Raw genomic sequence first — 15,682 nt, forward strand, 5'->3', positions numbered from 1 at the left:
GAGTGATTTAACTCTGTTAATTGCAAATTCGGGCAAAAACTTCCTTCAGGACGTTTTAGCCGAAGGTTTGTTCTTGATGTGTATCATAAAAGAACCCAGGGATTCCTGAGGAAAAAAGTTCTTCACTATCAAAGTTGAAAATAGCGTCGTTTTTGGAAAAAATATTGCTTCCGCATTTTTTTCAATTTTTTTCACAGTGTAACCATTAGTTTTTGCACACCATTTAAAAGCTTATACAATAACCTTTGTAATGATGTATTAACATTGAAGAAAAACATTTAAAAAATATTTCAATAAATAGTTGAAAATAAAATATTTTTCAGAAAATTTGCTAACTTTTTTACCCATTTCTGACTTTGCCACCTTATATCTTTGGAACTAGTGCACCTAGAGACTTCAAATTCAGAATTTCTCTTAATTAGAGTATTGACAATGGAGAGAAAATATTTTAAAATAATTCGGAAGACATGACATTTTCGATTAATGACCGCCCGAAATCCTATAGTGCACCGGCTATATCGTGCGGAGAACAGTTTGTTATGTTTGTTATTTTGTATCATTCGTTTGATTGTTAAATTTAAGTTCAAAATAAATTAAGTATACGTTAGTCTATGAGTGAAATAAATAGTTTAATTGTGGATAGCATGTAAAATAGAAAAGTTTGTTCAAGTAATGTGATATGAGGGTTTTACTGAAATTTAACACTAGGATTGATTCGCTAAAAAAACTTACGCGGATACATTCGTTCAGAAAATCGTTGTAACTAAATATTCAAATGACTATATCTCAGTGGTTTTTCAACCGATTTTCTCAGTTTTTTCACCAACCTCTTAGCCATCTCTTCTAGTTTCTGGACATTGTAAAATATTGTATCTAGGGGTGTTCAATTTTTCACTAGAGTTGTGGGAGTAAAGCAACGGATTTAGAAAAATGCGATTTTGGAGATATACTTATATTTCATTACCAAAAATGATATCTATTCATATAGTGATGATGGAAATGATAAAAAAACACATAAAAGACATCACCTGGAACATGAGAACACGTTTTGAGCATCCCTACTATGCATACGTTGATAATTCGGTGCCTTTAGGAACCACTTTATGCTACAGGATGTATGAAGCTTCAGAAAATGTTTTCAAGCATGTTGTCTACTGTGAACTTGTTAAAATAAATGTAAACTATATGTGTGATAATAAATTATGATGTTCTAGGATCTCCAAATTGTCCTGGAGTTTGAATCAAATGGTCAACCGAATCAACCAAGGCTTCCATGATGTCCCATACCGCGGTATCAACCCAATTATGTCCTCCGAGTATTTATCTTTCACTTGCGTCTCAAATCCAGGCATTTGAGATGTTGTAAGATCTCCAAATTGTCCTGAAGTTTGAGTAAAATGGTCTATCGAATCAACCAAAGCATCCATGATGGCCTCAGACGCAGTATCAACCCAATTATGTCCTCCGAGTATTTGTCTTTCACTTGCGTCTCAAATCCAAACATATGAGATGTTGTAAGATCTCCAAATTGTCCTGGAATTTGAATCAAATGGTCTACCGAATCAACCAAAGCTTCCATGATGTCCCATACCGCGGTGTCAACCCAATTATGTCCTCCGAGTATTTATCTTCCACTTGCGTCTCAAATCCAGGCATTTGAGATGTTGTGAGATCTCCAAATTGTCCTGAAGTTTGAATCAAATGGTCTACCGAATCAACCAAGGCTTTCATGATGTCCCATACCGCGGTTTAAACCCAATTATGTCCTCCGAGTATTTATCTTTCACTTGCGTCTCAAATCCAGGCATTTGAGATGTTGTAAGATCTCCAAATTGTATTGAAGTGTGAGTAAAATGGTCTATCGAATCAATGAAGGCTTCCATGACGCCTCCTGCCAAGGTATCAACCCAATTGTATCTTCCGAGTATTTATATTTCCCTTGCGTTTCGAGTCCAGGCATTTGAGATGTTCTAAGATGTTCCGAATTATCCTGGATTTTAAGTAAAATGGTCTATCGAATCAACCAAGGCTTCCATGATATCCTTAGTCGCAGTATAAGCCCTACCATGTCCTCCGAATAATTTTCTTCCACCTGCGTCTCAAATCCAGGCACAGGAGATGTTGTAAGATCTTCAAATGGTCCTGGAGTATGAGTAAAATGATCTAATGAATCTACCAAGGCTTTCGTGATGCCCCAGCCACGGTATCAATCTAATTATGTCCTCCGAGTATTTATCTTTCATTTGCGTCTCAAATCCAGCCATTTGAGCTGTTGTTAGAGCTCCTAATTGTCCTGCAGTTTGAGTAAAATGGTCTATCGAATCAATCAAGGCTTCCATGGTGTCCTCTGCCGCGGTATCACCCCAATTATGAACTCCGAGTGTTTGTCTTCTACTTGCGTCTCAAATCCAGGCATATGAGATTTTGTAGGTTCTCCAAATTGTCCTGAAGTTTTAATGAAATGGTCTACCGAATCAACCAAGGCTTTCATGATGTCCCATACCGCGGTATCAACCCAATTATGTCCTCCGAGTATTTATCTTCCACTTGCGTCTCAAATCCAGCCATATGAGATGTTGTAATATCTCCAAATTGTCCTGAAGTTTGAATCAAATGGTCTACCGAATCAACCAAGGCTTCCATGATGTCCCATACCGCGGTATCAACCCAATTATGTCCTCCGAGTATTTATCTTTCACTTGCGTCTCAAATCCAGGCATTTTAGATGTTGTAAGATCTCCAAATTGTCCTGAAGTTTTAATGAAATGGTCTACCGAATCAACCAAGGCTTTCATGATGTCCCATACCGCGGTATCAACCCAATTATGTCCTCCGTGTATTTATCTTCCACTTGCGTCTCAAATCCAGCCATATGAGATGTTGTAATATCTCCAAATTGTCCTGAAGTTTGAATCAAATGGTCTACCGAATCAACCAAGGCTTCCATGATGTCCCATACCGCGGTATCAACCCAATTATGTCCTCCGAGTATTTATCTTTCACTTGCGTCTCAAGTCCAGGCATTTTAGATGTTGTAAGATCTCCAAATTGTCCTGAAGTTTTAATGAAATGGTCTACCGAATCAACCAAGGCTTTCATGATGTCCCATACCGCGGTATCAACCCAATTATGTCCTCCGAGTATTTATCTTCCACTTGCGTCTCAAATCCAGCCATATGAGATGTTGTAATATCTCCAAATTGTCCTGAAGTTTGAATCAAATGGTCTACCGAATCAATCAAGGCTTTCATGATGTCACATACCGCGGTTTCAACCCAATTATATCCTCAGAGTATTTATCTTTCACTTGCGTCTCAAATCCAGGCATTTGAGATGTTGTAAGATCTCCAAATTGTCCTGAAGTTTGAGTTAAATGGTCTATCGAATCAACCATGGCTTTCATGATGTCCCCAGACGCGGTTTCAACCGAATTATGTCCTCCGACTATTTGCATTTCATTTGCACCTCAAATCCAGGCATATGAGATATTGTAAGATCTCCAAATTATCCCTGAGTATGAGTAAAATGGTTTATCGAATCAACCAAGGTTTCCATGAAGTATCTAGCTTGTCTTTCACTTGCGTCTCAAATCCAGGCGTTTGAGATGTTGTAAGATCTCCAAATTGTCCTGGAGTTTGAGTAAAATGGTCTTTCGAATCAACCAAGGCTTCCATGATGTCACCTGCCGCGGTATTAACCCAATTGTGTCTCTACCTTATTTATTTTTCACTTGCGTCTCAAATCCAGGCATTTGAGATGTTGTAAGATCTCCAAATTGTCCTGGATTTTGAGTAAAATGATCTATCGAATCAAATCATCGCTTTACGATGCTTCTCTGAATTGTTTTCAATTCCCTCATTTTCTCGATTCAAAAAGAAAAAAAAACGAAATAAACCAGGTAGTAAATGATCCTTCCTCTCTTGCGTTTAACCAAGACACCAATCTTTTTGGATTGTTTCACCTCTCTTCATAACTTTTGAAAGTCGACTAGAGTGTGCCAATTACAGAAGGATCACTCTTCTGAACTCGGCGTACATAATTCTGTCGCGTATTCTGTTTAACAGACTGAGACCGCTAGAAGAGTCCTTCGTCAGCGAATACCAGGCAGGCTTTCGTGAGGGTCGATCAACGACGGATCAGATGTTTAGCCTGCGGATGATCATTGATGAATTCCGGGAGCATAATTTGCAGACTTACCAAAGTTCTTGTTGGTGTATCGGGTAACCACCCATCTCCCATGAGAAGCAGGTGCAATACAATTACTCGGAGGACATAACAGGGTTTATACTGCGGCTGAGGACATCATGGAAGCCTTAGTTGATTCGATAGATCTTTTTACTCACACTCCAGGGCAATTTAGAGATCTTACAACATCTCAAATGCCTGGATGCCTGGAGACGCAAGTGAAAGATAAATACTCGGAGGACATAATTGGGTTGATACCGCGGTATGGGACATCATGGAAGCCTTGGTTGATCGGGTAGACCATTTGATTCAAACTCCAGGACAATTTGGAGATCTTACAACATCTCATATGTTTGGATTTGAGACGCAAGTGAAAGACAAATACTCGGAGGACATAATTGGGTTGATACCGCGGTATGGGACATCATGGAAGCCTTGGTTGATCGGGTAGACCATTTGATTCAAACTCCAGGACAATTTGAAGATCTTACAACATCTCATATGTTTGGATTTGAGACGCAGGTGAAAGACAAATACTCGGAGGACATAATTGGGTTGATACTGCGGCTGGGAGCATCATGGATGCCTTGGTTGATTCGATAAACCATTTAACTCAAACTTCAGGACAATTTGGAGATTTTACAACATCTCAAATGCCTGGATTTGAGACGCAATTGGAAGATAAATACTCGGAGGACATAATTGGGTTGACACCGCGGTATGGGACATCATGGAAGCCTTGGGTGATTCGGTAGACCATTTGATTCAAATTCCAGGACAATTTGGAGATCTTACAACATCTCATATATTTGGATTTGAGATGCAAGTGAAAAACAAATAGTCGGAGGATATAATTGGGTTGATACTGCGGCTGGGAGCATCATGGATGCCTTGGTTGATTCGATAGACCATTTAACTCAAACTTCAGGACAATTTGGAGATCTTACAACATCTCAAATGCCTGGATTTGAGACGCAAGTGAAAGATAAATACTCGGAGGACATAATTGGGTTGATACCGCGGTATGGGACATCTTGGAAGCATTGGTTGATCGGGAAGACCATTTGATTCAAACTCCAGGACAATTTGGAGATCTTACAACATCTCATGTGTTTGGATTTGAGACGCAAGTGGAAGACAAATACTCGGAGGACATAATTGGGTTGATACCGCGGTATGGGACATCATGGAAGCCTTGGTTGATTCGATAGACCATTTAACTCAAACTTCAGGACAATTTGGAGATCTTACAACATCTCAAATGCCTGGATTTGAGACGCAAGTGGAAGATAAATACTCGGAGGACATAATTGGGTTGATACCGCGGTATGGGACATCATGGATGCCTTGGTTGATCGGGTAGATCATTTGATTCAAATTCCAGGACAATTTGGAGATCTTACAACATCTCATATGTTTGGATTTGAGACGCAAGTGAAAGACAAATACTCGAAGGACATAATTGGGTTGATACTGCGGCTGCGAGCATCATGGATGCCTTGGTTGATTCGATAGACCATTTTACTCAAACTTAAGGACAATTTGGAGATCTTACAACATCTCAAATGCCTGGATTTGAGACGCAAGTGAAAGATAAATACTCGGAGGACATAATTGGGTTGATACTGCGGCTGGGGCCATCATGGATGCTTTGGTTGATTCGATAGACAATTTTACTCAAACTTCAGGACAATTTGGAGATCTTACAACATCTCAAATGCCTGAATTTGAGATGCAAGTGAAAGATAAATACTCGGAGGTCATAATTGGGTTGATACCGCGGTATGGGACATCATGGAAGCCTTGGTTGATTCGGTTGACCATTTGATTCAAACTCCAGAACAATTTGGAGATCCTAGAACATCATAATTTATTATCACACATGTTTCGTTTATAGTTTACATTTATTTTAACAAGTTCACAGTAGACAACATGCTTGAAAACATTTTCTGAAGCTTCATACATCCTGTAGCATAAAGTGGTTCCTATAGGCACCGAATTATCAACATATGCATAGTAGGGATGCTCAAAATGTGTTCTCATGTTCCAGGTGATGTCTTTTATGTGTTATTTTATCATTTCCATCATCACTATATGAATAGATATCATTTTTGGTAATGAAATATAAGTATATCTCCAAAATCGCATTTTTCTGAATCCGTTGCTTTACTCCCACAGCTCTAGTGAAAAATTGAACACCCCTAGATACAATATTTTGCAATGTCCAGAAACTAGAAGAGATGGCTAAGAGGTTGGTGAAAAAACTGAGAAAATCGGTTGAAAAACCACTGAGATATAGTCATTTGAAAATTTAGTTACAACGATTTTCTGAACGAATGAATCCTAGTGTTAATGAGGAAAAGTGATTTCGCGCCAACTGAAAACTGAACGGGAAAGAACATAAAATTGTGCTGCCCCGATACTTTACTCGCCTTTCCATTGCATGGTCTTGCTCAAGATGAATACACAGCTAGGTGTTGCAATGTGCTTAGTTTGTGGAAGAGAAGAAGGCGGGGGTGAAAAATTCATTTTCAGTGCAAAACGAAAACAAACCGGCTGGCTCTCCCATACTAAAATCCAAGATGGCTGAATCGTGAATTTGGCAGATTGTAACACCTAGTGGTGTATTCATCTTGGTCTTGCTGATCCACAAACTTTGCCTGGAGTACAAACAAAAAGAAAGATGAACCACGAGCTTGCGAACTTAGTATCCAGCAGGTAGCTGAAGCTGGAAAAGTTAGATGGACAGGGCATGTTTCAAAAATGCCGAACAGCAACCCTACAAAGATGGTGTTCGCTTCCAACCCGGCAAGTACGAGAAGGCGTGTAGCGCAGTGGGCCCACCAATCGATTTGGCAAACGTGGAGCGCAACTGATTCAGTATTATTTTTTTAGATGTAATTGAAAGGGCTGCCAAATGGTGAATTGACATCCAGGATAGAGCGCCAAACATAGCTCTGGTCCTCACAAGTTCCAATACTCACGCTTCCACGGGTCTTCTGATGACAATTGACCGCGAGCTAAGGGTTGCGTACTTATCTGGTAGTGTAGTCTGGGCACTGTTGTCCTTCTGACATCAGCTAGTGTGAGAGGCTGCGTCCTGTGGAGTCTGCCTAGGATGTGGCGGGGTTTGACAGTGGGCTCTGTTGAACTTCTATAAAAAGCTGTATTTGTCCGCAAGCATCGAAGCGACCGTGTGCCGCTCAAAGCGCACAAGCCCGACTGATCGAGTGTCTGTTCACCAAGGAGGTGCGGCTCCAGCAGCGTCTGTTCTGGCATCCAGCGGCTGAGTATGAAATGCTATTCCCCGGAAGCTATACCTAAGATGCAGCTCCATCCCGGTGATAGGGAGCCTTGAGTCAACAACTTACTGTTCCCGAAACATCAATTTGTTCAAGAATCCGATAATGAAAGAATACGGACTAATTTGACGGCGACGGCTTTTAGTGCGAAACAACGGACACGAATAGGAACATGGAACGTTTTAACCCTAGGCCAGCAGGGTAAATTGGCATAACTTGCCAATGAGGCACGCCGCATGAAGCTTGAGATCATGGGACTGAGTGAAGTCCGTTGGCCAAACTTTGGAGAACACAGAACGCCAGCGGGACAAATTCTGCTATACTTTGGTTTACGAGGTGAACACGCTCTCCGGCATCGCGGAGTTGGCTTCCTACTAAGCTTCCAGGCACACACTTCCCAAGTAGCACACGTAACATCTTCCTAAAAGCACCTTGTTTCTATTCAGTTTCATTAGGCATTGAAAAAACATAAAAGCACGAAAAAGTTGCATCAAGATGTTAAAAACGTTCGAATTGTGATCAATGTTTCATTAAAATTGCAATGCAGTACGTGTTTGACATTTGGAAACAAACAAACAAAGAATACTGCTGTCATAAGACGAGTTTAAACAATCCCATTGAATTCCACCACTTAATTGTATCTTGACAGATACGTATTTCGACCTCAACGACCTTAAGCATTAAGCGCATCAAGCGAGTAGAAATAAGCACCGTAGTAAGATAAGTACCTAGATAAATTATTATACCTACGCATAGTATAAATAGTGTAAGCTGCGATCATTTTCTTCAAGTCGAGTCAAGTACGAGACACTGAAGACGGCCTTACTGTTGAGGTCGAAATACGTATCTGTCAAGATACAATTAAGTGGTGGAATTCAATGGGATTGTTTAAACTCGTCTTATGACAGGTGAAAACATTCCACTAAAAAGCTCAACATAATTTTCTTATCAAAAGAATACTGAATACTTCATGTTGCAAACACGAAACAAAATCATTAAGTTGCATATTTTTTACCATGTAACTTCAACGCGTCTTTCAAAATTTAATTGTTTGTTTAAATTGAGTTGCAGAGAAGTTGAATGGGACTTCATGTTTAATTTAGCATCGTTCAACGTTTTGATAACTCACATTGTTTTCCTGTTATGGTGCAATCAAGTAACAGGAAACCCGAGTACAAAACTTCATAATCGTGGTGAGTTAACATGCAGTCCCTTCGAAGTGTTGAATGGTGCTGTGGTACAGTGAAGGACTATCAATCACAAGATACATAAATCGAATCCTGTTTTATATTTTTATTTTATTTTTTTCCGCTGTAGTATTTTGCAACATTACTGCAATTTTACTGCAATCGAAGGATGTTTCCGTAGGCTCCACCTCTTGCGCTTTTTAGATTCCAAAAGAGTTATATTTGATGGCACATACGCAAAGATTGTTTCTTTCCGAATAGTTGCAACACAGTGAAATGTTCAGTAGTGAAACAAGTTGTGCTGCTTGGGTTATGAAGTGGGAACTTTTGAAAGTGAAAGGATAATCGTTGCCAGATGTAGAACACGGGTCCGAAACCTTACTGTAATCCAATGTTTGTGCCAACCGATGCTGCCCATCTCCAAGACAAAGAGAACTTCTACAGCTACCTCAATGCCGTCGTAGATAAAATTTCGAAGGGTGATATCAAGATCTATATGGGTGACTTCAATGCAAAGATCGGATCCGACAACTCGAACCATGAGCACATTATGGGACGCCATGGTCTCGGAGATATGAGCGAAAACGGAGAGCTGTTCGCAGAATTCTGTGGTAATAATGACATGGTGATCGGGGGATCGCTCTTCCCTCATCGACCGGTTCACAAGGTCACGTGGGTCTGCATCAGCCGAAAATGGAAACGGAGCCTTATTGATATACGAAATAAACGTAGTGCCGATATCGCGTCTGATCATCACCTCCTCGTTGGCGAAATACGCCTGCGCGGTGAAACGGTCCTTCGTTGAAGAACTGGAGACGCGTGCTGCAGATATTCCAGAAGGTGGCAGCGTGGAAGACAAATGGACCGCCATCAAGAATGATTTCATCGCCACCAGCGAGAACAATCTGGACGAACTGCGCATTGAGAAAACAATGGATCACCAATGAGACCTGGAGGAAGATAAAGGAGCGAAAACAAGCCAAAGCCGCGATAGAGCGATCAAAAACCAGAGGAGCCAAAGTCTTAGCCCGTCAACAATACTCGGCTCTTGAGAAGGAAGTAAAACGCTCATGTCAACGGGACAAGCTAGCGTGGGCAGACTCTCTGGCCGACGAAGGAGAGAGAGCCGTAGCAACCGGGGATATTCGCCTCCTCTACGATATCTCACGACGCTTAAGCGGGGTGAAGACGATGCCTGTGAAAGACAAGAATGATCAGTTATTGACCGACCCAACTGACCAGCTGAAACGCTGGTTCGAGCACTTCGAACAACTTTTTCAAGTGCCAGCCAGGCCACTACCACCTCGGCATGATCTGCGTAGGATCCGACGTATAACACGCGTCAATACCGAAACTCCATCACTGCTAGAGATTCGAACAGACATCTAAATCGCATACCAGCCGAGATGCTCAAAGTTGACCCCATGACATCCGCTCAACTACTGCATCGTTTATTTCGTAATATCTGGGACAACGCAACTTTCCCGGTCAACTGGATGCAAGGTATCCTAGTGAAGGCACCCAAAAATGGTGACCTGACTGTATGCGATAACTGGCGAGACATTATGTTGCTGTGTATCGTTCTTAAAGATCTATGCAAAGTTATCCTGGCCCGGATTCAGGAGAAGATCGATGCGCCTCTCTGGCGGCAGCAGGCGGGATTCCGTGTCGAAATATCCTGTGTGGACTGTGGACCATATTGTTACGCTCCGTATCATTCTGGAGCAGGTCAACGACTTCCAAGAGTCTTTTTACGAGAATAAAGCCTGTCCACGTTAAATTTCGGACACTTAGGTAATGTCCAATTGATTTGTAGTCATTTTATCAATTTTAGCGTGTATAAAACATGCTGAAAGCAACACATAAAGCAGAAAGATTCAGCTGTCGTGTAATTTTTCCGTCTCAGTGGTTTCTAAAAATTTTCAAAAATCGCATTGTAAGATGGGTGTCCGAAATTTAACGTGGACAGGCTTTATGTGTAGAGTGCTGCACAACGGGGTCTTTTCCGACCCTATCCGGATCATAGCTGGTGTAAGGATGTATTCAATCACCGTTACTGTTCCTCATCGTAATCGTTGAGATTCTGGTAGGTGCGATTGACCGTGAACCAAACCGCGGACTGCTATAGCCATGGAGCTCAATGGCGCTCTGATATGCAGAGTAAGTTCAACGACCTTGCCGAGCACACTCTTCTTCTGTCTTCACCCCCCTCAAAATTTCGTGGTCAAATTTAATGATTCAAGGGGGGATTTCAAATTTTTACCCAAAAAAATAATAAAATTTCAGACTTTTATAGAAAGTTGTTTAAGAAAAATGATAAGTTTTTCGATTTTATCAATTTATTCATTTATTTTTTATTTCCCACCCCCTTCATTTTTGAAAAATCAATGGAACAAAAGAAGAAATTAATATTTGTTCGAACCTAATTCCACCTGAATATTTTGAAAATACGATTTTTGACAGCACTTCAAAACATTCACTGGAAATGAAAAAAGATATCAAGACCTAGTCTCCTCAGTCTTCCCCAAGCTTCACAAGCAAGTTCAACTTGTTTTACATAAGAGAAACAAATACTTCTAACAAACCTTTTTTAACGATAATATATTGGAAAAGCGATCAACGGATATCTAAACATCTTTTAAAAACTTACCAGTTCCTCTTCCCACACGGTCACATTAGAAGCGGACAGGTAAAGGCGTTCGTCCATCGATCCAGCCGACAGACTTAGTACAATCGTTGCTGCATATATCATGATGATAACCACAGATCTAAACGAAATGTTGTTATCCGTCGCACTCGATAGGCTGAAGTGTGATATGTCCATTCTGCAACGATGAAACATATAATACGTTAAATCCAATTAACATCTTTATACATATGTCACTGCCGGAAGCACGGCTTCGATGGTTACGCAACCAAGCAGGCAGTTGACACCAGTCCAGCGCATACCCACCTATCGAATATCGAAACCATACAGATGATAGCCAAACAGTAAAACGTGTTGGCGTATACTTCCGCAAAGGCCGAATAGTGCCGTATGGAAGCTTCGACCCAATCGTACGGTCTTGTTGTACAGATCAGCAGCAGATGAGCCAGGCCAACCCTCCCAGCAAACCGTGACATACGTTGGCTATATGCAGCCATACTCTTTGCACCGCACAGGAAAGATGCACTGCTGTTCTTATTGTGTAACTGAAAAGAATAGCCAAATATAGAAACACACAGTGCCGAAGATAGATCAGACCAGGGACCATACTTATTGCTTTCAGGGTCACCAGCCAAACCACCGCCACCGCCACCAGGCCTCAGATGATGGCGATGGTACTGCGAGTGATGATGGTGCAGGTGATGGTGGTGGTAAGTATTGTCTACCGGCCGATATCCGCTAGCCGTCTGGATGTACATTTTATCGATTCTGGTTGGGGCCGCTTCCGTCGTTGGCGACACGACTGGTGTGAATGGGTTGTAGATTTCGCCATGGTAGGTGGAAGTGTCTTCACCTGCAGAAAAGATAGATTTTTGTTTATTTAACGTTTTCAATGTCAATTTAATATTCTTCGAATTAAAGGATAACATCAATAATTCAGTTGTTTTGGCCTAAGAAATAGATGCACGACTTCAAAGAGAATAAACCACGGAAAAACGCAAGGTTCAAATCCTTGTCCTGTTTTTGATACTTTCTGTATGCTCAAAAGTATTATCTTATTTGATTATATTTATTCTTTTTTGAAAGTATTATCTTATTTTTATCTTATTTATATTATGTTTCTTCTTCTTCTTCTTTTTATTCGATGGCTCTACATTTCAACTGGAATTTGGCCGGCTCTTCAACTCAGTATTCTTAGTATTTAGCATTTCCTCAGTGATTGAATTGTCTTTATTTGTGTGGCAAGTAGTATGGATACACTATGTCCAGGAAGTCGAGATAGTTTCCAACCCGAAAACAGCATAGACCGGACCTAGAATCTCACTCGACATCTCCGGATTGACAATCCTACGCCTTTACTCACAAGGCTACCGCCCATTTACCTAAATGCATTTTCCCGATATTTGCTTCAATACGATACAGACCCCAATCCTCACATTTCTCCAGAGCCATCTTACAGTTACTTTGATGTGTAGAAGAAACACTTTGAAATGAAATAAATACATATCTTGATATTTTAACTTTAGGTGTTTTAGGCTTCCGAGTAGGGGAGTCCGGGTCTGGTAAGCCGAGTTTTGCTTTGGAAATGTCTTTACTCATTCTGGTAATACTATTCGAAAAATGGGTTTCACAGTTATAAATATACAAGTCTTGAGCACATTTGTCAATTTAATTCGAGCTACAATCAAGTGGCGGAATTAAATGGGATTATTCGGATGGCTTATGAAAACTATTTTTTTTTGTAGCAGTGCCTTCGTTACACAACAGCTCAAAACTGAAATATATTGTTATTGTGTTTTAATTATATGGTATATTTTTTTCATTCAGTAGTAACTTACATGAATAGTTTTCTCTCCAACAAATCTTTTGTTTTTGCCTGTCTATTTGATGCGCGATACTTCACTATTCCTGCAAATTAACTTATTAGCTAACTACTTTCCACTCCGCAATATAATATTACCTTTTCCACTATGAACGATTAACTATTTTCTCCTACCGACTTATATTCAGTTTATTTATTAACGTCCACTAACAATCTCAAATTTTATAATTCACTTTTTTTCACCACCTTTATTGTTTTCATTTACAGATTTCATTTACTCTCTACCTCTTTGCTTTCCCACAGACATCGACAGTTCATCTACGGATTATATGACTCGCAGGTACATCTTCGCGCAAGTAGTGTTGTCAGTTAGCTGCACTCTGTCGTCATCGGTGCCTCAACAGCCCCTCCCCGTAACATTGGCGAAGGGTCGTTTCCGTAGCTATGATTACGATTCCGCACTTCAGGCACCGCCAGCTTAGCCACCGGTCGTCGGTAGACTCCTTTCGCTGTCCGTACCACCGCTTGCCTGATTCTGCCATTCGCTTCACTTCTTCAACAATCGCTCGTACCCAGCATTTTCGGTTATCGTCGTCAGCCATGAGCACCACCTCACCTACTTCTAACGCAGGCCGCTCGCTGTGCCACTTCGTACGCCGATTGATATGTGGCAGGTATTCGACCAGCCATCGCTTCCACAGCCGATCAGCTAGCACCTGCGACCTCTTGTGGCTGTTCCTTAACGCCTCCGCTTCATCGCTGGCTGGAACACAGCCTTCCTTCTCTCCCACCGGAAGACCCTTAAGAAAGTGGTTTGGCGTTATCGATCCGCCGTTTCCTGGGTCCTGAGGGATATAAGTCAATGGCCGAGAATTGACCATATCCTCTGCCTCAACCAATGTCGTCAACAATACTTCGTCGGTCAGTCTACGTCCGTCGTCCACCTCCATCGCCTCCTTAACCGACCGCACCAATCTCTCCCATACGCCCCCAAAATGGGGCGCCGAGGGTGGGTTGAAATTCCACCGTGTCCTTGGAACGCTTGCGAACAGTCGGTTTCTATTTTCTTCACTATCTCCTTGCTGGCACCCACGAAATTCGTCCCGTTATCGGAAAAGTATTCGATCGGAACTCCTCGCCGGCAGACAAACCTCCGGATAGCCATCAGGCATGCATGCGTGGACAAGCTGTGGACTACTTCCAGATGGATGGCTCTTGTTCCTAAACAGGTGAATAACGCACACCAACGCTTCTCGCTGCACCGTCCCACAACGACGTTGATCGGACCGAAGAAGTCCACTCCTGTGTAGCTGAATGGACGGATGAACGGAGTTGTCCGTTGTACTGGAAGTGGTGCCATCCTCGGAACCATCGGCTTACATTTGTGCACCTTGCACCAAACGCATTCTCGTGCTACCTTGTCGAGCTCTCTGCGAACAGCTGGGATATAAAATCTTTGCCTTAGCTCGTTTACTACAGTCTCCTTATTGGCATGGCCAAACAGCTGATGATAGTGTTCGATTATCTTGATCGTCACCGGATGGCCTCTTGGTAGAATGACCGGAAACCGCAACTCGAACGGAACAAACTCACCCTCTTGTACTCTGCCGTCCATCCGCAACACATTATCTTCATCCAGCACCGGAGACAACTTGAACAGCGGACTGGATTTTTCAAGTTCTCCGACCCTTCCTTCACTGCACCTGCGTAGGACCGTTACCTCATCGACAAATGATTCTTCCTGCGCCATTCTCCACAGTAGACATTCTGCGGTCTGGTACTCTTCCATCGAAAACGATCGCTCTATACACCGCACTGTAACCGCTACCACTCGCCGATTGTTACCAACTGTCGCGTCGGTTGGTAGTACCTCGATCGGCAAATCTTGTTGTTTTCGCCGGATGTTGGAAATGAACCGAAGAACATTGGCGATGATGCGGACCGTAATGGTCCACTTTGAAATCCTGGTGCAATCGATCAATCCGCTTGCTTCCTCAGCTCGATGAAACAAGAAGCTAGCCCGAAGCTCATCAACCACGTTCGGCCGAGGTGGCTCCGGGCTTGGCCACTTGCCTTCCGCCTCTAACAAAAACTTTGGTCCAGTTGCCATGGATGGTGAACATCGTCAACAGTCCCAGTGGATCAAACAAACTCATCACGATGCTGAGGACGATTCTTTTGGTCGGCCTTTTGTTCCCTGACAGACAGGGCTGTATATTCTCCGGCAGTTTCATCGCAAACGTGAACACGTCCGCTTGAGGTTCCCAGACGATACCTAACACCCGCTCGTTCTCCTTGGCTTTATCGGCGTTGAAATGAACGACTTGATTCGCTTTTGACTCACCTAGCTGCTGCAATACTTCGACGGAGTTCGACACCCAGTTCTGAATTTCAAACCCGCCCTTGGAATAAATGTATCGGACTTCGCTCGCCTTTTTTACCGCCTCCTCGGCGCTCTCTGTGCTATCGATGTAGTCGTCCACGTAGTGTCGGTGGACGATCGCATCGACGGCATCCGGGAATCGCTCCACGAACTCGT

General features: G+C 42.1%; 1 protein-coding gene and 1 long non-coding RNA gene across 2 annotated transcripts in view; one reads left to right on the forward strand and one right to left on the reverse strand.

The window, feature by feature from the left end:
- The window catches only part of LOC134224299 (uncharacterized), a 48,762-nt gene that overhangs the window by 6,925 nt on the left and 26,155 nt on the right, over window positions 1-15,682 (reverse strand). The window contains 4 exon segments of the mRNA XM_062703633.1: window positions 11,325-11,499; window positions 11,628-11,772; window positions 11,775-11,866; window positions 11,931-12,174. Coding sequence (XP_062559617.1) covers window positions 11,325-11,499; window positions 11,628-11,772; window positions 11,775-11,866; window positions 11,931-12,174 — 656 coding nt within the window.
- LOC134227282 (uncharacterized) overlaps window positions 1-15,682 on the forward strand; it is a 32,997-nt gene that overhangs the window by 6,912 nt on the left and 10,403 nt on the right. The window lies entirely within an intron of this gene.

The sequence above is a fragment of the Armigeres subalbatus genome, chromosome 3 (assembly GCF_024139115.2).
Source record: "Armigeres subalbatus isolate Guangzhou_Male chromosome 3, GZ_Asu_2, whole genome shotgun sequence".
NCBI lineage: Eukaryota > Metazoa > Arthropoda > Insecta > Diptera > Culicidae > Armigeres > Armigeres subalbatus.